This window comes from Tauraco erythrolophus, chromosome 4 (assembly GCF_009769465.1).
Source record: "Tauraco erythrolophus isolate bTauEry1 chromosome 4, bTauEry1.pri, whole genome shotgun sequence".
Taxonomy (NCBI): Eukaryota; Metazoa; Chordata; class Aves; order Musophagiformes; family Musophagidae; genus Tauraco; species Tauraco erythrolophus.
The window spans coordinates 27488495-27515850 of NC_141468.1; the positions used below are offsets into that span (position 1 = coordinate 27488495).

At 40.7% G+C, this 27356-nt stretch overlaps 1 protein-coding gene across 1 annotated transcript in view; it reads right to left on the bottom strand.

Moving 5' to 3' along the window:
- The window catches only part of CPED1 (cadherin like and PC-esterase domain containing 1), a 161292-nt gene extending 134222 nt beyond the window's left edge, over positions 1 to 27070 (bottom strand). Inside the window, exons 1-3 of the mRNA XM_086610494.1 lie at positions 26900 to 27070; positions 19296 to 19771; positions 8519 to 8705 (exon numbers count right to left, since the gene is read on the bottom strand). Of these exons, the coding sequence (XP_086466620.1) occupies positions 8519 to 8705; positions 19296 to 19547 (439 nt within the window). The 5' untranslated portion in view covers positions 19548 to 19771; positions 26900 to 27070. The remainder of the gene's footprint in view (positions 1 to 8518; positions 8706 to 19295; positions 19772 to 26899) is intronic.
- Positions 27071 to 27356: the final 286 nt, after the last annotated feature.

Sequence of the window (27356 nt, forward strand, 5' to 3'; positions counted from 1 at the left end):
AAAAATATTCAGAAATTGATTTAGCTTCAGAAGTATATAATGCCTCTACCTAAAATGGGAGCACAATGATGAAAGACACCACACTTCTCGCAGCTGACCAGGGCTCAGAGCCAGTGAGTGCACCGAAAAGGGTGCACAGCTTCCAGCAGCCAAAACACTGGGTGCAACAATCCCTTAGACAGAGTGCTACAGGATTCTGGCTAGACTTACTGTCATTCTCCCAGCACCTATATTAGTAGGCAATCGTCTGACATTTAGGAATAGGCATATATATTTATAAAGCAGAGTCTCTGCTTGAACCCCATCGGAGCCGGGATTCACTTCTTAAAGGGAAGCATTTGAAAAACACTTGAATAAACAACTATCTGCTGTTACCTTCTTATCCCTTAATCCCTTGTATTTATTTAATTTCAGTGGACTTGCACATTGTTGCTTTCCTTTGGCCGACGTGTGTATCTGCCTGGACACTGGTGTTGTTCAGATTCTATTTACATGACATAATTTATTCCAGCAAAGTTTTTATTTTAGCTCACTGTGTAATCAGTGTGTAATATTTTAATTATTGTGAGTTCTAAGTCAGCCCAATAAATATCACTCTCCACCGGACTCTATGTTCTGTTTATATGACTGAAAGAATATTTGAAGAAAAGTGTATTTGGTATCTTTATGACTGAATGCTATATTTTGGTTTTAACTTGACAAAGCTCAATGTCCTTACACTTTTGTTATGAACAAATAAAGAATTTCCCTTTCTCAAGGAAAAGAGTGCATTTGAAACAGGGTTTTTAATACAATTCTACAGAGGGTTTATTTTAGGGACACAAAGAAATAGTCTGTGTGCTCTTCTGCTAGAAAACATGAATAAGTTCTGCTAGTAATTAGGAAGGAGAATACATATTGTTCAGAAAAATACATGATGCATTTAGATTTTCTAACAAGAAACCACAGCATCACATTAGAGAACAGCATTTATTTGGGTATATATTTCAGAAACTGATCTGTCTTGTACTGAAACCAACGATGTCTGTGGCTTGAGATCAGGCATCCACTTCCAACTATAGCTGGCAAATAGCTGTGCTTAATTGCTAAAAGCAAAATTGAAAAGTGATCAAGAGAGTCTATGTTTCTGGTATACATTTTCTTCCTAAAATTATATGAACTTTCATTTTAAGGAAACAGAACAAATTTAACAAACATTAAGTATATTTGTAACTCAGCATGCTCTGAGGATCATGCTTCTACCTATTTAGCTTGTTTAGGAAGTTCCTTACTTAACAACATACAAAAAACAATGTTTCTGAAATGTATGTTTTACTTGTCAAAACTTTGCTCAGGACTTATATGACATTGATTTTGCATTAGGAAACCATGCAGTTTTGTATACTGTCAGCTACATATTTGTACCAACAGTTAACCAAAATGATTTTTGGAAGAGAAGTTCTATCTGCTAGATTCGAAGATCTACACGTATTTGTAAGGTAACTCACAAAATACTTCTGTGGCTAGCCTCACCATTATTATTTTGCGCAATGTTTTAAATGATTTACTTAAGATAGAATGATCTTGTGCTTTTGCTGGCATCCTAGGATCTCCAGTCCTGCTTGTTTAACCTTACCTCTACAGGGTTGTTTACACTTTCTGAACCTGATTTCAATTTACTTTAATTTTCTCAGAGACTTTTGTATTTATAAAAGCTGAGCATCTAGTGACCTCTCTATTCCTGACATTTCCTTTACTCCCCACTATGAAAAAGAACAAAAACCCCAGTGTCCCATTTCTGTTCCAAAAAAACTAAACTGCTTCCTTCAGTGGGTTGGTCCTTGTAATTGAAAATGGCAACCAGATGTTTACAGAACACACCAGCAATTTTCCTTGAGGCCTTTACTCTTTGTAATTGTTTGCTAAAGTTAGTCGGACTTCATGGAAACTTGTCTGAGGCTGTAACAAACAGCAACCAGGGTCTCCTCCTAATCATATCTCGAACAATTAAAAATAAAAAATGAAATTAAAGTTAGAACTAATGCTACCTACTCCTGTTAATGTATTTCAGACTCCTAGAAAACCACTCACTAAGGGAGGAGATTTGGTTCTCTTAGTACTGGTTTTTACTTGCTGTCCCATGAAAACCAAACCTATTTCAGAGTATGCTATTTTCTTTCTACTTTCTCAAACTTCAGCTGGCTATACTCTAAGCACCGCTAATTTTGTGCTCCTTTCTCTTTTCCCCACTCCTGTCAGGAATATTTTCTCATAGATTTGGGGGCTTTTTTTGAGAATATTCTGCATTTTAACAAGATGCTGTAAACTACATATTGCTTGTTTCTCAGGTAAAGCCCTGACCTGAGTCACATAGCTGATGTGTACCTGAAATCTTTCCATCTGCTTTAGAAATCAGTTTTCCCTTTTTAGTTTCTTATCTGCCTCGTTTTCTCAAGGCTAGTCATAGACTTCAAGAAGTCAGTGAGTCCATCTTGTTACCCCACAAGGGGACATACTACACCAAATAAAATCTCTTTACCTAATATTTCAAGACCTCTAAAATTGAATGCTCCACAGCTCCACAGAATCCATTTGATTACTTCACTAGCCTTACTCCCAAAACAGCTTTCCTAATGTCTAACCTAACTTTTTTGTTGTTGTAGTACTTCATGTCCTATTTACTATAGGCAGGAAGAACAGAATGTTCTTTTTTCCTTGGCAGCAGACTTTTTTAATATTTTATGTTAACAAGTACTTCTGTTCCCCCAGTCATACCAGTCTTCACACTCATTGAAGAGTGAGCATCACAGTGTCTTCTTGTCTCTACCACCTCCTCTAATTCTCACTACTTTTGCTGATATTGTATGTCTTGGTAAAGGAAAAGCAAATGTCTGACAGTCGCCAGACATGGCCCTGGGGGACTCTGAAACCCCTAGCTGTAGTTTCTTTTCTAGACTAATTAGCAGCCCCAAGGAAACTATTACTGGCTGCACTTGTGAAGTAGCACTTCTGCAATTCCTTACCTTGCTGCTGGCCAGATGTCAGCAATTAAGCTGATTCTTTTGCTGGTTTATCCTCTGGTCAAAGGTATGAACAGTGAGGAGTACTAGAGGTGATACAATATGCTCAAGGAGTAACGAAAAGACATACCGCAAGGAACATGCATTTCATCCTAGTTCTGGCAGTGACTCATATGGTTTTTATCCTAGTTTCTCCATCTCTAGCTCTGGTGTGGCAACATTTCTGTGCCTCCTAGTCCTACTGTGAATAGAAGTGAACAGACATAGACATTTTCTTCCCACAGAAAATGTAGGAAATTTAAATTTAATTGCTCTTTAAAGAGCAATTTTTCCAAAGGATACCCAACAAACTAAAATGACAAATCTGACTTGTAAAATTGCTTTTTGGGAGAATCAATGAAGAATTTTCTTTCATCTGTCCCTAACTGCTTCTTTGGTCATGCACCATCCTGAAAACCAGACAGAAACTTGTAGCTTGCATCACTCCACCTCTGCTGAACCCCTGTGCTTGCTCCTGCAGGCTCACGCTGCCTGACATTCCCTGTGCAGCAGCTTTTACAGGGAGGAACTGCTGGGTACAAGGAAGCAACAGAGGGCTTGATAGAGAGCCAAGGAGGGAAGCAGTAAGAATACAACAATTCTCAAATCAGCATTATGCAGCAAAATGAGTTATGTCTGAATATATTCAGGTTGCTTTAACAATGAGGGGTTATTCACTCCTTGCTGTAATACCTAAGTAATGTCATGAGATGCCACCTTAAATGCCAGACAGATCTCTTGACCCCAGCACATAAAGAGAAGGGCCAAGATTCACTCGGATTTGCTCCCACGGGTCTGTTGTCTCACTCAGCCCTTCCTGTTCTTGGAGCAGCTCCACCCAAGCACCACTCCCACATCTGCAAAAAGCCAAACTGTCCTCACAGTTAGTTGCTGGAACCAGGGCTTAATTTCCACAGCCACGTACTTAAACACAGTATGCTTTTGAATTGGCAAAAGTCAGAACAGAACTCAAAGCATATTGATAAAATCAGCGAAGAGGAAATAATTTCAGATCTAGTATTCTCTCCAATATATGTAAATTTAAGGAGATACATAGTATATGACCTCCACTTAACAATCTCAGGTGAACGAATAGGACGTGAAGCTGGTATTGATTTCAATGGAAATAAATATCAAGATTTATTGGCCCAAGAGGTAAATATAAAACAAAGCTAAGATGAGTTCAATACTTATCTTATGGAACAATAAATCACAAAAAAACCCACAAACCAAATCAATATATGTACTGTAACCATCTTTCGAATGACATCGCTAAAATTCCATTTTCAGTGGATATCACTCAAACTGCAAACAGAAGCCATAGTAAAGTTTAAATACTCAACTTTAGTATTCTAAAAATAGGAAATTATTGTATAAAATCAATATTATGAAAGTGGTTTACGATTCTTTTTTAAAAGTCACCCGTTGCAATTGTACAAACTTCCACCAAGCTACTAAAACATTCCAAGGCAGAAGGGACCATATAGTGTTATGCTGCACTCAGTTTGCCAGCAGTCTGAAGAGCTGTGGTTTTTTCCACGGCCAAACTGGCTGGCTGTCATTAAGGTTAAGCAGAACCTTTTCCATTCCAAAAGCTAGTGGTAACAACAGAATTTTGCATGTTATTGCAGAATGAATTAAAACTGGCTGGTCAGATTTGTAGCACACAACTGCACGTGCATTTTAGAGCCTGCAGTTTTCTGCAATTTGCGTAACTATTAGTAAAGGTGAAGAGTTGAGAAATGAAGGAAATGCCTATTCAGGGAGGGTCACCATTGACTAATGAGACAGGCACACTGAGCAAAGGACAGAAGAACTGATGGGTTCAGAAAGAAAGATATAAGTAGTTTATTTATCTTAAAAGATGTCACCTGTGGACAGTATAGAATCCAGGAAAGCTTCAGGCAGCAGACAGTAACTAGGGAACATTATTTCTTGGAGGGCAGAAATGCATTTTAGTGCAACAAATTTTTGAGATAAAACTTTCCTATTAAAAAATGTTGTGAAAATCTTGGCAGGGCATCACAGAGCCATAGGGACCCACAGATCCTGTTGATCTTTGCTGTGGCCCCAGAGATAAAAGATTCTCAGACTGGAAGGACAGAGAAGAAGGCAGAAGACTCTGGGAAATGTTTGGCAAGTTCTTCTCCAGTGTTTGCTGCTCTGGGAAGACCTAAGGGTGCTCTGAAGCCAGGAGGCTCATCGCCCTCCCCTCTGATAGAGCAGCACAGCTCTGTGCTGGGCTGAGGGAAGGAAGGCCATCGGCTTGTACAGCTCAACACAGAAAATCTCCGAGGTGAAAGCCCGGAGGTGTTCCTTCTGATCCTTTTATTTTCTGTGAAGCTGTGTGACACCGTTTTCAAACCTGCTCCAAGGCTGCAGCAAAGGCAGAACATGACCCAGAGGCTACGTCTCCATAAGCAGATGCTCATATTTAAAAAAAAAAAAAGGAGAAGGAAGGAGGGAACAACACACCAATAACACCTTCTTCTGCCTAGCTAGCAAACAAGTGCACTGTTTAGAGATGTGCTGGCCAGTACAACCTGATATCTTTCTCATCAGCTGCTACCCAACTTCATTTGAACTGCTTGCTTCAGGATGGACTTACCACAGATACTGGAGATACTGGCCGTGCTTAAACGGATCTACCCTAGCAGCAGCTGCATGCCCAAGGTGGTAATCGCAGCTCTCTACAAATCCTGACTGTCCCGTCATCTGCTACTAACACAGTTCCGCCTCTCCATCTCCATCCCAGCAGCAGACTAAGAGATGTGTTAAACCTTACAGAAAAACTGGCTCATTTAGGGCTGCTGCAAAAGGAAGACTCAAAGAGTTCAGAGCAGGCATGGATATCATCAGTCCATGAGCTTTTCCCTCCATATGGGTTTAATTGCTAAGGAATGGTGAAAGCACAAATACTTTTTGTTCAACCAAAGCTGCTTGAGAATTCACCGACAGAGCTATTTTTCAGCAAAAAATTAGGGAGTTGTATAATTTATATTTTACTACGGAAAGCAACTGTACAGATTTTTCTTAGGAAACCCATAAGCCACAGTCTCTTTGCCTGAAAAAAAAAAAAAAAAGGTTTCCTTTTCCTTCTCATCGGACTATTTTCCAGTTACCAAAACTCAAATGTTTTGGTTAGTCTGTAAGAAGTGAAAAATTTCCACTGAAGAAAACTATTCTCCTGATGTTTCTCTCTGACAGCAATGAATTCAACACAGTGCTGCAGCCCAGGTGTGCAGGATCTCTCTGGAAGATCTGTGTGCAGACCTGTCACATTTGGGTTTCAAATGGGAGCAGAACTGGTCTCAAAATTAATAGCGGGCCAGCACAAAAAAGTAAGGAATGTTTTGTGGTGAATTTTTTCCCATATATGACTTCATCTAGACTCTTGGCTCTCAGCCATTCTAAACAAAATATCCTTTCAAAATTAGAGTGAACTTTGAAAGATACACGAGTAAGAAAGACCGCACAAAAATAAAAGCACTGGATAGAGCTTCTTCCAAGGAAGAAGGAATTACTCTTTTTACAGATTTTTCACAACATTTGTGATCTATATTTCTCAGTCCATTATCTATATCTTTTTATAGAGGCTTCAAGGAACATATTTTTTAATAATTTATAACACTCCTACTGGGAAAATATTATGACAAAGCATAGCTTAAAATACCCTTCTCCAAAATGAGGAGTACTATCCCATCCAGAACAGTAAAAGCCATCATCTACTGGCAAAGAAAAATAACTTTGAGCATAACTTGTTTAGTTCTAAGAAAAGATCATTGGTTTGGTATGCAGACATGCTCTTTTACTTCTTGTTTTTAAAACATAACTTTAAAGCTAGACACTTACATAACACAGGGAAGAGTTAAAGGCAGACTTATATTGCCATGAAATAGAATTAGTAGAGTCTTACTCTTTACCTTAAATTGGCAAGGATTTGACTTTTTTACATCGTTCAACATCTGCTGGAAGCCGTAGGATGTTCCTGGAAAATACCTAAAACCTTTTTATTTTTTTTTTTCATTACTGGAAAAATACTACAGGAAGTACTGGTGCTAGCCTGCAAAATATAAATACCCTCAGTTAAGTTGATTTCTACAGAGGCAGTATTAGAGGGTAAAAACCTGTTTTGGATAACCTCAACCTGAGTCGATCATTATACCAAAATCTAGTAGTGATTTTTTTTTTTTTTTAGGTCATAACTGAATTTGGCATACCCACTTCCTTGGCCAGTTGAAACAAAAGTATTTCACAGAGATGGTGCACATGGTCCCCAGAGATGCCACCTTTTCTCTGCAGCCCATCTGACATTAGCAAAGGCTGCAGACACGCTGTGTCTTGTCACTCTGTGTTGGAAAGTACTTAAGGCAAGGAGTGGCTGAAACATGCCTATGAAACCCGATTAAAATAAAAGAGTGAAGACAATTTACTGTTTCTTGGTAGAGCCTGTCAAGAAAGCTGCATGTACATCATTTTCAAGAAAATTTCTTAAAGAAACTTGAAATTAATGGTGGAATTTTGAACAGCCTCCAGCATGCTAAATAATTATGTTTTTCATCTATGAATCTACTCTGACATTTGTTAAAGCACAAAGCTAAACTGAGCTCTCTAGTAACCCCCGGAATGTATTGCAAGCCTGAATGATGCAAGTAGCACTACCTTTAGCATGAAAAATAACCAACCACACCATTTTTTTACTGATAGAACGGTGGCCTGTGTAGTTTTTTTCAAAGTCTTCCAGTTCTGAAATTGAATTCCAATAGCAGACCAGATTGAGATCAGAGTTTCAGTTCATACCTCTAAGATGTCCAAGAGCACTTAAACATTGTCAGCATACACATAACTGGTGCCCAAAGCTCTTCTGTCAAGAACCGTATAACTCTACACAACAAAGCTACAGTCCCTTGTGCGAGAGATCAAGCTTCTTCAGCAGCCTGCTGTGACTGTGGATCAAATTTCAACAGGAACTAAGAACCAACAGTAATTTACCCCAGCTTTTGCAGCAAGTGCAAAATGTACTTCTTCTGTATTGTGTTCTTTAACAAGCTTACAGAGCAATCAAAACATTACTGGAGGAAAAAGTAAACCTTCATGCATACAGCTTTTATTTAAGAGAGAAAAGGCAAAAGAATGAAATGTAGCAGGTATTTGTTTTGTTATTAAATGCTCTACTGAAAATCACTCGGTTATACTGATTAAGTTGGTAGGAGAGGCCATCAGGAAACAAACTGATCTGATTCAGTTGTCAAGACTATGATGAATCACTCTGATGCTTTTTTTTTTTTTTACAGAAGGATATATCTAATGGAAGAATCATCTAATTGTGGAAAATTAGCTGCACAACTGAGAAGGGCTAGAATTTGGCTTCTATCCTTACTCGTGTTGAGAGTTTATAAGCTTTACCTCTGTGGAAGAATGCTGGATCAATAGCTAATATACAGTAATAAATGAATTAACTAAGTCCATGTTATTCTTACTGTGATAAGGGCCCTCATGCCTGGGCTCTTCCATCAGTCTGCTGTTTTCAAGGACTGTGACTGTATATCCATGTTTTGCCAGGATGCGCTGACAGAGCTGACGGTCGGTTTCACGGTGGGCAGGAGGTGCATACAGAACTGCTCTTCTTGTATGGCTTCCAAAGTACTGGAGAATGGAGTCGTCAACCTAAACCAAACACATTGCAAAGACAATGGTTGTAAGGTAGGTCACTCCTCAGTAGTTTAATATATAGCTGTTATTTTTCACAAAAAGAAACTAGTAATTTACTGTGACAATCTGGGAAACATTTCTGGTATAATTAAGAATTCTCTTTATATCAAGGACTTCCAACCACAAATTCCATTTTGTCTGCCTCTCTGTTTTATCTACCTTCATTTTGGACTGATATTGCATGGGTTCAAAAGCTCAGGGCTGCTCTGGTGAGCTGGTAACTGTACTTGCCAGCTGACTTTGACTGTGACCTCAGGCTGATCTGTGGGTAACCTAGCAGAGAGGACTTGGTGGGTCCCACACAGATGGTGAGTGCAGGGGTCTGAGTTCTGCTGTGCAGAGTGATTAAGAAAAGTAAGGAGAGTACTGAGGCAAAAAACATGCAGAGGAATCCTAAACAGTACTATAGATTGCTGTGCCTCTAGAAAGGTAAATGTAACCTTATTGCCTTATTAGTCCAACCCGCTCCAGCCCATAGGAGCACCGTCAGTGAGACTTGTATATAGGAGCAAGTAGAAAGGTGTATGATATCTCCAATGAATTCCAAGGAACTCTTGGGTTGTCTACATTCACATAGTTCCTAGGGACAATGGCATCTAGAGAAAACCCTTCGTCTGTGTTATAGTCTGGGATGTGAGCTTCTTGCAAGGAAAAATGGAAAAGAACCACCCCAAACACACAGAGATAGTGTGAGCTTGACATCAAGTTCTGAAAACAGCAAATTACTCGGCCACTGTCACTGGGTCTTTGGGCAAGGAGGATACCTTATGTCTTAGGTAAGGCATAAAAACAGGATGTTCCATAGGAGATACAGGTCACTAGTATCTAGAATAGCCTAGATCTTCTTTTTCAATAAAAACACTACTAACAGACAAGATTTTCTTTTGTTGACAAGTATTTGTCTTTAGGATTGAAACATAATAACATTTAAGGGATTCAATTTAGGACATAAAATTAGTTCTTGTCAAGTTCAGGAATTTCAAACTAGCAGTAGTCAGCAATATATCCTTTAACAACAAAGTTATTCCATAACTTCTAATTTTAGTAAGCTTATCGCTGGAGATAGGAAGAGTTATACAAACAAGACACCACCATTTTTTGCACAGTAGACCACACTGAAAAGAGACAGATGTTTTGATATAAACAAATGTCATTCAAGATGTGTCCAGTTGTTTATAGACTTGGGATGTAGTGATAAAGACAGTCGTCTCAGCAGTCTGTTCCCCAATTACAGGATGCAGTTTTATGTTATGCTTGGCTGAAGTGTAAGTTCTCTGTGGCAGTGAGGAGCACGAGCTATTCCAGAGCCCTGAGCCTCTAATGCCACGTCTGCTTTTGCTCCAGAGCAGACATCCCCCGTGGAAAGGACTAGCATCATTGATGAGGGCACCCTGAAAAAATATCTTGGCACAACACCGTCAGAGTCTTCTATGTCTGTTTGTTAAACGTGCAACCCAAAACTACTTTAGACACTGAGATATTCAAGTAAAGGTTGATCACATGCTGGCCAGAAGCAGCACAGATAGAACAGGATGAATTCACAGGAACTGCGTTAGGTAACTTGTCAGATGTCCTCCCCGGCTTCCCAGTGTTTTTAAAACACGTTAGTCGGGCAGCAGGCACAGCGCTAGAGTGTCTCAGAGAGCCCTTCCCCACCACAGCACCCCCCTTTCCTTCTCCTTCTGCCTTCGCCCCTCCCTCTCCTCCTCTTATCTTCTCTCTTTCCTGCTCTCCTGCCGCCAGCAGCCGCTGGAAGCCCTTCCTCTCTATTTCCCTCCCTCCCTCCCTGTTCCTAAATCCAGCCCTTGCCCCGGCCCCGCTCCTGTGCTCCTTCTCCCTCCTCCTCCGGCCAGTCCAGCCAGACATTTCCCACTTTCCATTTCTCTTGCATCGTGGAAGAAAAATCAGGAGAGACACACCTCTGGCTTTATTTTGCGAGCAAATCCACTTTCCCACACCACGCGCAGGGGGTGCAGGAACCGCCCGGCCCCGTGGATCGCACAGGGCCAGCGTGCAGCAGCCTGCCTGCAGCGGGATCTTCCCGGGAAAGGGAGCTTCCCCTCCCACCTCCGCGTGAGCGCTGATGCAGACGGCGTCTTCCTCGGTTCCTTGGGGATCAGCAGAAATGTTTACAAGACGCTAGTTTGGCAATGGCAAACATTCAAGAGAACGATGATGAAGGAAGTTCAAGCAGTGGCAGTAACCTAGGGCACTTCCACAAAACGCAAGCGGCCCGGAGCGGCTCCAGGGCCGCGCAGCAGCCGGCTCCCCCCGGGAGCCTTTCGCGGGTGCTCAGAGCACACCACTCGCTTCCCAGGGGCTTTGCTTGAGGCACGCAGTCCAGAGACGAGTAAAAACCCTTCAGGCTGGTGGTGTCCAAAGGCTCCTGGCTCAAGGTTGGGAGGCACGGAGTAGACTGGCTTGGGACAGGCTCGTCTGTGCTGCTCTCCTGCCCCCGGGCGCCAGACACCAGGCGCTTTTACCCACCGGCTTCCCAAAAAGCCATGACGGGATCTTTGGGACACTGAGACAATTCAGGGTCCTAAATTTAACAGCTTGACCTGCTGTCTAATCTGGTACTACTAAATAATGTGAAGCAGCTCAACACCTTTTACGGTGCTTGCTTGAGATCCGTGCGCAGTGTTGCCAAATTTATTTCCTCTGCCCTTTTCTTTCAGATCTATTTGCAATCCAGCTTACAAGATGCAACGTGTCCTTTCTGCTTTCTTGCCAAGCCAGTGCGATGTAGGGTGGGGTGTTTTTTTTTGTTTCGTTTTAAACTAGTTGCTGGCTATGCAGAATTAAAAAAAATTCTGGCCAACTGCACGCTTGTAGCAAATGATTCCATAATTTTTTCCAAAGCTCTATATAAAATGCCTTACATCACTGGCCATGCTAATCTAGTTACTACTGATGTATTTCAGAACTTCCAATATTATAGCAATAGCAGTCATGTTTATACATTTGAAGAGTCTGCTGTTTTTTATAAAATGTTTCTCAATCATAAAAATGCAGTCTAGGCAGAGAGCTGGTATAAAAGAAGCAGAGTGCAATAGATGAAAATAAGCTGTTCACATATTTCGTAGGTTTATGGTTCTGATTTTTTTTGGCATTCCTATAACTTTAATGTGCAATAGGCTTAGACGAAAAATATGGATCCATAACATTTTGAATATTTGAGAGAAATTGTTAAACGGTCAAATGTTATCATGTCCCAACTATTTTTTTAGCTCTTTTCCAGTTTGAAGTCTCAAGCTATTTTTTTAGCAGGTCGGTTTATTACAGATTCAATATACCTCGTGAAAAGAGTTGGTAAAGAACATCTGTGGCCCATGTCTTACCTAGAGAATGGAGTGGCTGTCTCCACTGAAATTAATGAGGCTTTACAGCGAAGCTGAGATTTCCCCTATGATTTAGGATGAGGCCTATGTCAGCTTTGACATGATATACCTGCTCTTACAGCTTGCAAACCATTGAACTTAGCTGAGTCACTGACCTCATTTTAGTGCAATAGGCTGTTACACAGTTGATCCACAGCCTTAACAACTGGTCTAAACAAACCACAATGGGCTGTAAAGTGAATAAAAATGCATAAAAATGAATTTCGTGATTTTGTTTTCAGTTTACAGGCTAACATAAAAAGCACGAAAGAAAACAAAGTGAGCTCCATAAAATTTATTATGGATTTTTAAAAAATTATCAAATCAAATGTATATTCCTCTGAGGTCATAACAAATGAGATAAACAGCTCAGTTTATATAATATGAAAGTGCAAGAATTACGTAACCATCCTTGTCCGACTGAAAATAGACATCCATTATCTCAGTTGCAATTCTCAGTTCTGCCTGCCTGCAAGTTCCACATAGCTGTGAAGTTCTCTGTTAAAAGGAAAATATTTTGACATTTTCCTTGAAACCAGTTTATCCAATTCTAGGTTATGAATGTATAAAGATATAATTGATTGTATTAGTCTCTGAAGCTTTCCTCTTTTGTACAGAAATTCTGGATTGTTCCAAAAATCCAAAATTTGGTCAGTAACAGAACTTATAATATATAATTATTGTCATTGTTTTGGCCAAGAAGAAAATAGCAAAGATATTTCAAGTCGAGAAGAGAAAAACAGTTCCTTGGCATTTTTTCAGATTCCAAGAAGACTGCATAATTCCATAAATGTTGATGCATTGTCTCTGCCTGGCAAGGAAGCAAATATACAGTTTGAACTGTTGCCATAGAATTTCATTGACCATCACTTCAGCTGCAGAAACAAAATTCTTCTTCCTAAAATAATGACCCAACTCATGTCTGCCTAAGCTTCTCTGGGGAAACAACTCGAAAACTGTGAATCATCTTTTCAGCTGCCCAGTTCTGGTGGCGTTAGTCCCTGTGTTGATTTCAGGCAGCCACTCTTGTACACCAGGCTAGCCAAGACTGTCAGAGTCTTGTCCAATAGCTTCGGATAACTTGACCGCAGCTACTTTTACTCCACTGCTTTCTACAGGTACTGGGCTGCTGCAAAAGAGACAGATGAGCCTCTGTGCAAACCGAAAGGCCTTTGCATGGAAGGGGAGTGCACAAGAAACACCACGAAAGAGAACCAGCCTTATATAAACAACACTGGCACTACTAGCAATATTCACAGGCAGCTAACTGCCTAAATTCCCATTTAGCCAGCAAAGGAAGCGTGGATCTACCTTCTGCTGCTAAATACCACTTAGCACAACAACGTTACGAAAAATCCCTGAGGGAGACTCCTAGAAACTACCGCACTAATATTAAACAGTATTAATAAGAAGAGCAATAATAAAAACTTAGCATGTGGTTCTAATGCCCTAAGTCGTTCCTTTACAGGACTGTGCAGACCTTTATTAATTCCAAATGTGACTTTTAAATTCTTTTCATGTTTGCATAAAAGTTCATAGAAATAGTGAGTTGTTCATATTACCATTATATTTGAAGTGCACCTAGCTCCTGTATCAAGAAGTAAAAGAGAAGTTAATTTCCTGTTTCACTTTCTGGAGGATATTTAAATGTGTTGGCTTTAAGTTCTGTTAGATTTCCTAATCAGAAAGGACTGGGTTGTAGAATGAAATGGTTGGAATGTAATTCTGCTTCCAATTGTTTGCTGAGTAAATACAGAACAAGCAACTAGATTGGTACTACTTTGATGGTTGGTTTCTGATGATTTCATAAATCTAAGAGCAAAACTGGAGTTATTTGCATAGTCATCACCAGCACTCTGAGCTGGAAGTACAGAGCCATTTTATCAAAATTCCTTTGCTTTGTGATTACATGTGGTTCACGGTGGCAACTGCCTTCTTTTGAGAACAGATGATGAGTCAATCCTACCATCTTATCAAAACAGCTACTTTTGAGGAAAGAGCTCCAATGAAGTGCATGAGTGAGATTCTGCCTCTATTTCCCATTTGCTGCTGAAGCATTCTTCTTAAAGGTCCCTTCCTGCAAAGAGTCTCCACCCTGCCCCTCCTTCCTGACTGCTACCACAATAGCCTTGCCCTTTATCACCAAAATATCTCTAGCTTTCTACGCAGTAAAAATAGCTGTTTCCTCAGTGCCTTTCGCATTTTACATTGAAAAGGGGGGGGGGGGGGGAAATGTCCTGCTTTGGTAGGGTGCAATGTGAACATGGTATCATTCCAAGGAAACCAGTTGCTGATACTCTACCATCTGTCAATTGCTTTCCCTTAACAGAGATTTCATACTAGCAAAGTTCTTTGCTCTTTTGCGAGAAGAAAAGAGTTCTCCCCTACTGTCTTCTATAAAATAAATATCCTTTTTAAGATTAAATTTACTTTCAGAATGTATCAAACCTTATTATGTATAATACAATCTTTTCTATCCAGAGCTCTCACCACACTCCATTTCTGCATAATAGCAAAAATCACCCCTTCTCATTCTATCATCCAGCTTCATTTCTCCTTTTTCACACATTTACATTTCAAAAGTTCCCACTAGCTTTGTCTTCTTTTCTTTCCATTTCCATTCCCATCTCCCTTTCTCTTCTCCAGCACAAATCCAGCCCCCTCTGTGCACAATCTCTTTGGTGCCTTCTGAGGATACTACTACTTCACAGCTGTGATTCCCTACTCAGCCTCCCGCACCAGCCAGTGCCTCCTTTCCCCATACCTTCTTCCATGACACTCCTCTCCTGCCCGCCCCCTTCCTTCCCTGCTTATTCTGACTGAAGCAAGTGTATTCCATTCAAAAAATGAATAGAAAAACACCCAGACATACGCATTTAGAGGCTGAAGCTAATCAGATTTGTTTAAATATCTGCATCAAGTCATGATGAATTTTGCATTAGAGGCAGTTATTTCCTTTGACTATGACGTCCAGCTTTCTGGCTCTGACGAGATAGAGTGCAGCACTTAAGTAAAGAGAGGATAATTCCACTCTGGATATCCAGAGTTCTAAAGTTCTAGTAACAATTTCCCAGCTTTTCAGTAATTTCACTCTCAGTTTTCTAATATAGGTACCTGGGTGTGTAACCAGTGCAAGATGTTCAACTGGATCTTCCTATAGATAGATCTTGATTAAGAGTAAAACATAATGCTTTTCTCTTTTTTTTTTCTTTACTTTTCTTTTTCTTTTTCTGCAAAGTACCTCTAAGATATGGCCACTTCAAGTTGTCATTATCTTGCATCTTTCATACTGTCCACTCTCAGTAAATGATATCCTATCCTATTTGTTCAGAATGAAGCCATAAAAACCCTTTTCTCATTCATTCTGTTTGCTTACCTCATAGCTCCTCTTGGAGGAGAACCTTTTACACTAAACATAAGCAGCAGGATGAGGGCCTTGAAAACAAAGACAGCTTTTTTCACCATACTTGTTACATTTCATTTATTAAGATGCCAGCCTCACTCACTCATTAAATTCTCATATAACCAGCTGCATGTCTTGTTTTTTTTCTTTTTCTTGTCTGGCCTTAAACGGCCAGGAGATGTGAAGCAATGCTTTTGTGAGTATCCATGAAATAATCTCCTTCAAGCTCCATCTTAAAATCTATTTTTTTTACATATTGGCTATGGTTAGAGAGCTAGCATGCTGAAACAGTGCCTAGCCCATGAGCAATACTGTCTCCACTGCTTCCTCTCAACAGCAGAGGTGCTCCGTTTACCTGGGCAAAGCTCACTGCTGTGCAGAGACACCCAAGTAGGCTCTGGCTGAACTAATTCAGAGAGTGGAAACACAGCATAACTAGCTAATTAGCTCTGTCAGAATTGGCTGAGAAGCAGAGCTAAATTACTTAAGATGAGTGTAACAGTTTTACATCTGGCTGGTACCAAAGGTATTTCTGGCACAATACCATGCCAGGCAAACCTACACACAGGGATTCTTGTTTGGGCTTTTTTTGTTGATACCTATTACAGTTTTGATGCTACAGCACCCACTCTTCTCCTTACTATATATATTCACAAATATTTCGTGATGCAGAAGGTAAGTGTGCCTGGCTGAACCTGAAGACAGCTTGCTGCTGGATGTGATAGCTCCCTCTAATGCCTTTAATGTTGGAGATTCAGAAATAAGCTTTCTATTTTTCATGCTACAGATATTAACATTTAATTTTATACTAGAAAATGTTGACCTTTGTTCATGTGAAAATAAGGCCACAGGACCAGCTCTCCAGCAGCTTTTAAAACTCCTGTAATGTGTGATATCTGAAAGAGAAGTACTATGAACTCTGTCAGGTTTTCCAGGCTATGAATGAAATCTGCATTTTTGCAATTTAAAAAAGACAGCTTGTGCTCTGTGCCTGACAGTAATGGCACCATCCTAGGGCATCTTGGATGTTGTTAAAGACACATTTTACAGATCAAATTGGCAATTTCCAGCCCCATGCTTTTTCTGCATTTGTCTGGAACTTTCCTTTCCAAAACGAAATTAATTTTGAGATCAGAGACACAGTAGCAAAGCTCCACTTCTCCTCAGATCTCTCCCTCTGCTTCCCCCAATGGCTCATAAAAGCTGCCAGCTTTTTTTTTTTCTTTTTAGGCACTTAGTGTTATGCATACTCTGAATGGAGAAATTATCCGACTTTGGAAGGGAATTTTGCTCATGGAATAACAATCATAACCAAATTTGCACAGCAGGCTCAACACAATACTGATTGTTTCTCTGAAGGAAGCAAGAATTAAACCTGTCCCTACCCAGTCAGAAAAGATTCTGCAGTGTGGCAGATGCTGCGGCTCAAAACCTAGCGACACTGGGCGCTATCTAAAAATATTATCTCCAGCAGGGTCTTATTTTCTGTAACATTTATTCATGAACTTCAGTTTCATAACACGTTGCAGTGTTTGATTTAAGTCACAATTTAACTACACAACAGATTCTTTTTAATAAATTTGCTTGCTGGACTATTTGTAGAATAAGAATACATGTGTGACTAGTTAATTAAGAATGTGAATAATTTGGACTGTATTTTAAAGTATTTTTCCAGATTCATACATGAAAATTTAAACAGAGCTTTAATGAAAACTTGTTTCCAAACTAGCTACTGTGGGTGGGCACGTGACTGTAAAGTAAAACAGTGTAAAGTTTCAACCATGACATCTGTCTTAGATGTTACTGGGTACCCAATAAAATCAAGCAAGATAACGGTTTGGCTATCTGAATAAGCAGTGGGCGAAAACACACAGCTCAAGAACACGTTTTCAAAGCAAAGTGGTAGAGATTTTTGGAGATATTTGTCTTTTCTATTCCCTGAGGTTGTTATTCAGCCCACACAACCAGCAGAGTATCCTCTGGAAACAGAGAGCAACTTAGAGTAACATCCCAACATGTGCAAGACATTTTGTTCATTGTGCTCTAGAGGAAACTTTCAAGACAAATAGGGAGGCAGCTATGGGTGGTCTTCAGAACTTGAAGAGGAATGTGTTAGAGTAGCACAGCCTTGGAAAACATACCTATAAGGGTTAACATATGCACTTACATCTGTACTATAGGTTCAGCATGCGGGTGTGATAGTCGCATCCAACCACGTATGCTGGAGGGCAGTAAGTACAGCACGTTGTAAAAACTTAAGCTTCCTTCTCCTTTTGGACAGCCAGCACACCAAGTTCAGTGTCAATGTGCATTTTTCTCAAACAAATTGAGAACGAAGAAATTGCAGATATTTCCAGCCAAACAACATGCTAGCAAAACTTTGCCATTATTCCAGCAATTCGTACAGACTTTAGGTACCCTGAGGTAAGATATGAAACGTTCTTTGCCATTGCAATAGCAACAAGTAAAAAGGAATGGACTGTAAGTGTCAGAAGTTGTAACGCAATGAGACTCACACTAGTCAGCTGCACTCATTTCCCTTTAAATTGTAATTCTTCATGTCACATTGTTAACAAATCCAAATCTGGGTACCTAGTGTACTAAAGGGTCATCAAAATATAAAATTATGACAAATGCAGCATGGAGTAGATTTCTGCAACTCATAAGAAAAATCTCTCTGACCTTCACAATAAAAAAAAAATAAATCCATTTTTTCAAGACCGAAGGTTCATGCCAAAGTTATTTCACGTATCTGTTTTTGATTGCTGCAGAAGATGCACTTTACAACTGCTCTCCTAAATCAATATTGCTGACCTTTCAGACTGTGAACCCTATCTAATCAAAGAAGCAGACTTCTAAATTTTTTTTCTAAATTTGAACTGCTTTATGTGGATGCTGTCCATAATCTGTGAAGTCACAGATTAATGTTTATAGTCCTGATACAGTTGTATATAAAATGCCAGCAAATTATAATTTCACAGTGAGATATCTGCTGCACTGTTAGCAGCCCTCTATAGGACTGAAGAAAACCTGAAACATTTGTGCTAGTGCTGATCACAGATTCCAGAGTAAAAATAACTACCTCAGTCTGGACCATTTAACAAACCACATTTTCCAACTAAAATAACAGTGTCCGCATTTGTTAGGTTTTAACACCGGTTCTAGGAACCCTGTACAAAATAAACATGAGGTCAGGTAACCTAAGGACAAAGTAAAATTTGTGGGACAAAGATTCCAAAGTAAATAGTGTGATTTGAAAAAATGAAAAGCCCTTTTTTTTTATTTCTCAAATGCAGTTAAGTTCAGCTTTTCAGCAGAATCCCAGTAAAGTTCAAAATTGACCAGCAGATAACTTTAACACAGGGCAGCTGCAGTCCCGGCACTAATTAACAGCCTCAGTTACTTTCATGAAACCCCACTGGCTCCTGATTTACATGCCTGTACTGTAAAGCCTCTGACCCGATTCCTAAAGCCAAAATAAAATATGGTCTGTGCAGCAAACTGAAATCTCACCAGAGTCCCAGAGCAATGCCATGTTTCAGTCGAAGATTTCAGGACTCCTGTATTAATAACACCACACTGGGAAGCTGGTAACGGAGATGTGCTTGCCCATATGCCACTGTCATCAGATCACCCATTTGTTTGTATACAGATCTCAGACTTCCAAGCTTAGGCTAATTTTAGCTGAACTCAGATGATCCTGCCAGACTTGCTATCCCTCGCTTTGCTAATTATTGCTCAGCACTGCTCCAGCTGACTTACCTTTTTCACTGTTTGTGAACTACTGCCAAGGGGGAAGCAGTGAGTGTTGCTTGGGGAGACCTCCTTGTATCTTCCTTGCTGTGTTTTACTCAGTTTGTTGGGTGCAATCCCATTAATGACTGCCGAAAGGATGCTGCTGGTCATGAGAGGAGTCAGGGTCTGGCAGAACAGACAGACAGCCACCACTAAGGCCAGAAGGAAGGGACGAGGGCGACAAAGCCTGCGGCACCTGGGAACTTGCCCACAAACCATGGCCTCTTTGCCCCCCTCACTTCATCCTTTGCCACATTGCAGATGCAGTCCAAGTAGCCACGTCTTGCCAGGGTAAAAAAATTCAAAGGCACGCTTTACCGAAAACTAGCGAGAGTTTTCCCTAATTCTGCTGCTGAGCGCTCTCCTGGTGCCTGGCAAGAAGTCACGGGTCCCAGAGGAGCAGAGGCTTGGGAATTATCCTCCCATGGGGGTACAGGAACGACCTGTGAAAAAACAACACATGAGCACCGGCAAACATGAGTGTGCCGTGGGGCATTCCACAGGGAGCCATAGCAAGCTCTTCCACACCGCGCTTTCGGGAGAAACAGACCTGCCAGCAGACAGGTGAGGAGCAGAAATCTTCACCCCCTTTGCAGAAGAAGCCACTCAGCCAGACAATGGTATCCAAAAAAGCAAGAGGTTAAAGCTTAGCACGTCCTGTCCACAGCCAAAAAAAGTAAGACAGTGTACCAACTTTGTGAACAATCGTTTGCTTTTTTCTCTCTTGATTCTCAATTCCCACTTTGTTTTTACAGTTTCCTTCATTCCAGTCCTTTTAAATTGCCTCCTTCCTGTCAGCATGCACAGCTTTCTCTCTAAAAGTGATCATTTATCTGAAAACTGACAGACTATGAAGATTTTAGTTTGCGTTTGTTTTGTCCAGATTGCGAGTTCAAAGTTAGGTTTACTTACTCGGTTCTTATCCTGTTAGAAGTTTTCCATTCTCCTCTAATGGGCTGCTGATTAAAACCACTTGGAACAACCCTGGCTCATGATCCCAGCTCGTCTCACACACTCAGAAGGCAGGCACACGCACATACACACACCATCTGAAGCCAGTTGGACCACAGTTTTCATATAAATAAAGGCTGGACTGCTCAGAGGGTGGAGCTAAACTAGCTGCGCTCCGAGCAGGCACGGGGTTTGGAGTCACAGCCGGAGATCTGGATGGGGAGCAAGAGGTGTCCTGCTCACGTTGCATGCCCCGAAGCCACCATCACTGCAATTTTTAGCAAACTGCTGTTACAGAAATCTGTCTAATTGAAACAATATTAATATCTTGCAAGCAGTAGAAATCTGAGCAGCACCTGCAATGTTTTAATCCAGATTAACAAAAATGTTGCAAAAGGAAACAGATTTAGTTGGATATAAGCATCACTGACAAAGCGGTTGTCAGTAATTTTCCACAGTAGATATAATATCTCATAGCAGTGTATAAATAAAACTTCTTACTGATGTCAAATAGGGAAAGAAAGGAGGGCGGACAAAAATACTCCAATGAAAGCACTTAGTATCTAAGCCACAGAAGGTCTAAGTTACTACTTCCCCCTGCTGACACAGGACAGGGACGAGACAGATGGGAACAGTTGAGGAACTCTGTTATCTTTATAGATCTAAACTTCTCATGTAATCAAGTTCTTTTAGCTAAAAATATCTGTATACAAGTTTTCTATTTTATCCTCCATCCTTAGTTATTTCTGAAAAGAAAGGGTTCTTCATATACTGCCTCATACATAAGAAATGAGCGTTGTTATGATAACTTTGAGCCAATCTACACAATTCAACAGCAGCAGTAGCATTAGCAAGTGAGAGGCCTATACACAGCAATGAAGAGTAGAGCATATATTTGTTTGAAGTGTTGGTTTTTATTCAGCTTTCAAATGCTATTTTTTTCACATACTAAATTCATCAAATATAGCTCATACAGAAAAATGCCGTAGAAGTGATTCAACACGTCACGCAGAACCTCAGCTGTCACATGCACCGCGTTTTCGTTTCCTGTCTGGGGTTGTAGTTGTCTAAATTAGACTCCTGGGCTGTCCTCAGCAGGAAAGGAGTACAAAACTCACCCTGTACCCTCCCATGGCAGAGGCTCACCATTCGCACAAAAACTCACATCTCTGCTGTCTGGAGACACGTTGCTCATGCTCCCTCCTTCCCGGTGCACCATTGCACATCCTTGGGCCCTGCTCCAGCCAGACTGTGCTGCAAAGCCTCTGGCAAGCCCACAAATCTGGCTAGCAGACATCAGAAAACCATGGGGTCCCTGCAGCTGGCTTCGGGGTGTGTCTATGCCCTACAGTGGACAGGGGTACCCAGGGAGCTGGTACACTCAAAGGAGGATTGCAGAGACACTGCAGCCAGCCTGGGAGCCTCAGTAACCCCATCAGCAGAGAAGGAGAACATAGTAGAGTTTCTTTAATGTTTTAAGAGATTGTCCTGTGGCTTTTGGCATGCCCTGATTTCTGGGCCCACACCCACCAGCTGCTTGGGTGACGTTTGCATGGTTGTCAACTTCTCCCAAATTCTTAGTGACAGGATTTCAGTCAGTGCTATTGCTAGAAGACTTGATAGAAATCAGTTTATAAAGATTTGGATTAATGGTTGCTTCATGACGTGGAGATCATACCCCCTTGCTAGAGTCCCACACTAGAACAAAATGATCCTTTTTGTCCTCACCCCCTGCTCCCTCAGTTACCTTCAGCACAGCAAGTAGCCATGCTTTCCCTCCAGCCCAACATCATTTTCCCTTTTCAAGCTCATAAGTGGGGCCTTTATCCTCACATTTTACCCAATGTCTCAGAGCCAATTCATCCTTCCTGCAGCCCCAAGATCACTCGTGGGCCTCAAGTCTTCAGGACAAGCTGAGCTGACAACTTCTACTCGTTTACTGTACCAAGACTGATACTGCAAAAACAGAGATGAAGGGTTATCAGCAGAGGGCAAGCAGATCACTGCCTCCTGTACACTCCTGGGGATCAGCCTTCTGTTCATCCGCTTTTCCCAGATGTTCCAAGGAGGCAGCTAGCTTTTTCCCTATGTTTTGTGGTTTCTTTTCATGGCAATAGCATGTAATGCACATTTCTTAGGCTGTAAATACTTTTCTCAATCACAGCTAGAGTAGAATGAACATGATTCTTGTCATCTTTTGAATCAGGATTTCACCACATATCTTATCTGGTCACATTCTGACACTTCCAAAATTAAGCTAAGACTACTGCAAATGAGGACTAATTCCCCTGGCATTTACTAGTCACTTACAAAAAGGATATAAGTAGATAAAGATTCAAGCCTCCTGGGTCCTAGACTCACGAGTCTTCAGTGCATAATACTCAGATAACTGCAGAACACAATTATTGGTAAGATCAGAAATATCCAGCTAAGTATTTGTACTTGCAGGTATATGTACATATCAGAACTCCTGGCAGAAAGCTGCAAATCTCCTCTTTCTGACATACAAAATAAATCTATTATTCATTTCCCATTTGGGATTCCCAGACCTATTCCTTCCAGTGGCTGCTCCCACTGCATGGATTAAGGGCTCTCTAGCCTGCTTACCTCTCCCTACTCCTTCCACTCGCTCAGGGCTGCTTTCCTGGATGCTGCCTACAGCAGCCAGCTGCTGCCCTGCTCTGCATGAGACAAGGTCCTGCAGAGATTGCTTCTGCCAAAATCAACCAGCCATGTCTGTCAAGAGTGATCTCCAGTGCTTGCAGCCAGAATCCCAGTTCTATCTGCATCATCTGGAATAGACTGTAAGCGTTTAGAGAGACTTTGGCATAGAAAAGGTGAGGAAAGTCACAAGACTTGCTAAAAATTGCCAAGGACTAGGATTTGAAAGGACTTAGCCAATATGCCATGCAGGCATGTAATGTGCACCGTTCATCACCTCACTGGGGTTTTAAGCCATCCAGCTCATATTGACACAGCTTCCATTTTACACAAGTCTCTGTTTAGTGAAAGCCAGTGACCACTGAAGAATGATTTCCATGGTCTAAGTGGTGACCTGGACAGATATTTGCCAGGAGCCAATCAAGAAGAAAATATTAGGCACAGGAAGTAAGGAGGAATTTAAGGCCAGCTGAATAGATCCATTTCATGCATGCTTAACTTAGAGATCTAACATGAATCATTCTGCAACTCTGAATAAAGTGAAGTCCAGATATAAGTGCTTGTAAGATCAAGACTTGATATAATAAAAATGATTTTGCACCAATAATTTCACTATATCAAGGCTGCCAAGAAGAAAATGTTTAAATACCTATTCACGATTGCTCTTTTCTCGAGCAAATTTCATGTTACAAAGTATAGCATCCTAGCAACCATTTCAGTGATAAATGAGCTCACATGAAAAATAAGCTCAAACAGATAATTTCTAAATGAACTGATACTCAAATCCTTGTAATCATGTCTGTCATCTTCACAGTGCAAACCTATATGCAATTTTCATTGTTTATGGTCAACTCTATAATTTTTTTATTTCCTAGCATACTAAAAACTATGCCAAGGGCCATAAATTCTCACTAACTTCAAATATTGGGTAAAAGCTTTACGAACAAAAAGCATTAATAGCACTGTAAATATTCAAGCAAACCATCTAGTTAAACTGTGCTGGAGAAAGCCCACTCAGCCGCACCCTCCATGATTTTTTACCTCACCCTGAATTCAATCCAGATTGCAATTAGATTCACAGTGTCTTCAGTCCTGTGTGTGGTCCCATTATAAGCAGCAAATGGGGAAGACTGGCACAGAGTGAAGAAAATAGGAAAAATACACTTCACTACTGCTCTGCACATTGAAAGATTTGATACTACTGAAATTTAAATTAACCCCAGCATAGTAAAAACCCAGACTGTTTCTCCTTTTCCCATTCATAGAACACTGTAAGCCTTAATGATATCGAGATTTTGTTCCACAGAGCACTCCAGAGAACAAAGATTCACGTCCTAATCCTGCTTTGGCTTGGCTCTCTGATCTTGGCTCACAGTGAAGGCAGCCTAGCAGAGAAGATTCTGCAAATCCTTGGAAAGCAAAACAGCTGATGTTAACAGGAGAAGAGTTTTAGGGGAGACTCCTCTTTTAGTTTTGCTTCTCATTATTGTTTGATTTATTTAATGTTTTGTCTTTATGTAAAGGGCAATACGTGATCTGGACTACACACGCAGTGTGTTAACTTCTCTTATCATAGGATTTACAGCCCATATATATGTATAGTCAATATATGGTCCATTTTAGATCCTTAGTCTGTAAATTTTATCGGTGTGTTAAGAGCTGTGATTGCTGGATATTTTGCCCCAAGAAAGATACTGGAAGGTCTGCAGTTCCACAGGCAGATCAGCCAGTCTAGTAATTCCTATTTCTAGTATTGGAAAGGAGAAAGTCCTGCTTGCTCCTCTCTCCCCTGCCTTTATCATCTCCTCATCTCTGCTCCTGCTCTTTCCCTTCCTCTCTTCCTGCCTTGTGGTGATGTTCCTTTCATGAGAAAAATCTGGGTTGGTTTTCTGCCAGATGAGTTGGTGAAACCAGCTCTTGGAGAGGTCCAATGGGCCCTCATGGTGGTAGAAGTTAAACAACAGGAGAACATGAGTGAGAGAGGATGTAAACAGAGGAAGAGAACAAGACCTTTTAGGCAGTGGCAAAGCTTGATGCTCAGCTCACCAGAGTACTGAACTTATCCCAGCTTCCCTAAAGTTTTGGGTAGGATCTGGGCCAACTCAGTTATTTGTTCAGAGGCATCTCTTTATGTCTCAGCAATGTTCTTCATTACTGCCTTTTGGCAGAAGAGTGACAATGAAACAGAGGTTTCTATTTATTTATATATGTTATTAATACAGAACGTTGCTTGACATGAGGATAAGGGAAAGCAGCTGAAGACCAAAGTCTTATGATGATACTGGTTCCTGCTTAAAAAGCAAATTTGCATGTCAGGAGGAAGAAATGGATCAGTAAATTCTTTGCTTCTCCCTGTCTACAGTTATCTAGTAACTCTTGACATAATCTCCTTGCAGCAGTTATTCTGAGATTAGACGGAGATACACAGATTTCATAGCAGTTAGATTGCTCAGACTCACTGGTTACTGCTGAGAGCTGAATAAGAATAAGTGATAAGCAAAAAATGCCCAGATGGGCTGCAAGAACATGGACATTTATCTTCAGGTATTCAGAACAAGAACAAAGTGAAATATGTCATGACCTCTGACAGCATTTGCGTTCCTTTTTATTTTAAATAAATATTTTATTTTGTCTTCTCTGACATCTTGCTGGTCTCTCTCTCCTTCACACCTCAGGTGAGAACACATGAACTCCATTCTCAGATCTTCCTCTTTCTTCCTACAAGCTCTGTTTTCTCTCAAAATCATTCTTTTATTTTAGCACAGTAAACAATCTCTTCTTTTAGGTGATCTAAATCCTTCTCATTGTCTTTTTTCTAGTTATATTATCTGGGCTTATTATATGAAAGGTATTTGCACAAATACTTTTGCAGTTTCTCATGCACTTCTGCAAGCAGAGCTGTTCACTGTCTTGTACCTATAGAAGAGCTCTGAATGGGCTTTGTGTGCTGCATAGTAGCATTTTCCTTGCACTTCTTCCTAGCTGCTTATATTCAGGTGAAAGTGTATGGAAATGACCAACCGAAGTGAGAAGAAGCCAAGAATACCAGTGTCATTGACTTTGTCCTAGCCACTCTATACCTGCTCAAATGATGTTTGCAATAGAGGGTACCCATATTGCTTATCAACTTTTCCACGTACTGAGACACCCTCCCCATGCCAGGCCCTCAGAACCAGGTCAGAAAAGCTTTCACGATAAGGAGACAGGGTGGAGAGGGACAACCATTGGCAAACATACTGTGTTTCAGGCTACTGCAAAGAGGAAGGAGCAACCACTCAGCCAGGCCTCCTGGCTGGCAGTAGGACATGTCCTAAATAACTTCTTATGCAGCGGGAATGTTGAAGCTTCCAAGACCCTCATGGAGTTGCTGGCATGAGAGCAACAAATGCGAAGGAAAGGCCCAGTCTGTAAGGGCATTTAGCAGGGGGAAGAGAAGCATTTACAAGCCCTTTTATTTCTAACGTTTAGTATCCTGTATTTTCTCTGTTGTTTTTTGTTTGTTTGTTTGTTTAAGTTAATTGTTCTAGTTTCTGTTCCAATAAACACCAAATGTAGAATTGAAATGTGTTAGTCCTCCAGGTCCTGTCACAAGGTCTTTCCTCTTCTTTTGTGTAAATTATTTCATTACCATGTTCCCTTTTCACTGTAGCCTGGCCTCATTATGTAGGTAGTCAAGACTAGTAAAGTATTTATTTTTTTTCTTCTGTTCTTCACCATAAGTGGACCCAAAACAGTCCAAAAAATGAGAAAAGCAAAAGTAACCACAAAATTCATTGCAGTCATCCTCAAGCACCATTTTTTTATAAAGTTGCCCTGAAGTTCAGGAGCAAGCTGTTTCAAATAAACCAACTTTTAGAAGCTGAAAGAGAAAAATACAACTAGACTCCTCATTCCATAAACATTCATCTTTCACTTCAACCTCTAAATTCCTTAAACCATATTTTCTTCTGTCCCATTACCTTTGGCTGCTTTCTTCCCCTTCACTGCTCCCATGATCAGGAACATCCTCTCTTCATTTAGCAGAGTGGTTGCTTTGCTGAGACCACTCACAGACTTCTGAATGACTATCCCAGTGTCTCCTAAGTTCAGCAGTCCCCTGATGCTCTTTGGCAGCAGGGAAACAAATGGAAGTCTCCTACAAACAAGAAAAGATTGTTACCTCTATTGTATGCATATAAAACAAAGGTGCAATGCTTTCAGGTACCTACAGCTGTGTCTGTGTTTTCCTCTAGAGGATTTAGTTTGCGCTGCTGCAGATGGCATGCCTTCCACAGCTGGCAAACAAGCTCTATAATCCTAGGTCAAGTTTTCCAGGCACCAATCATTTCAGAGATTTTGATAATGAAATTTTGCTTAGCCCCAGTACAGTAAATATGACTTCAGTGGATGAGTTCATACATATGGGTGTTTTAGGCA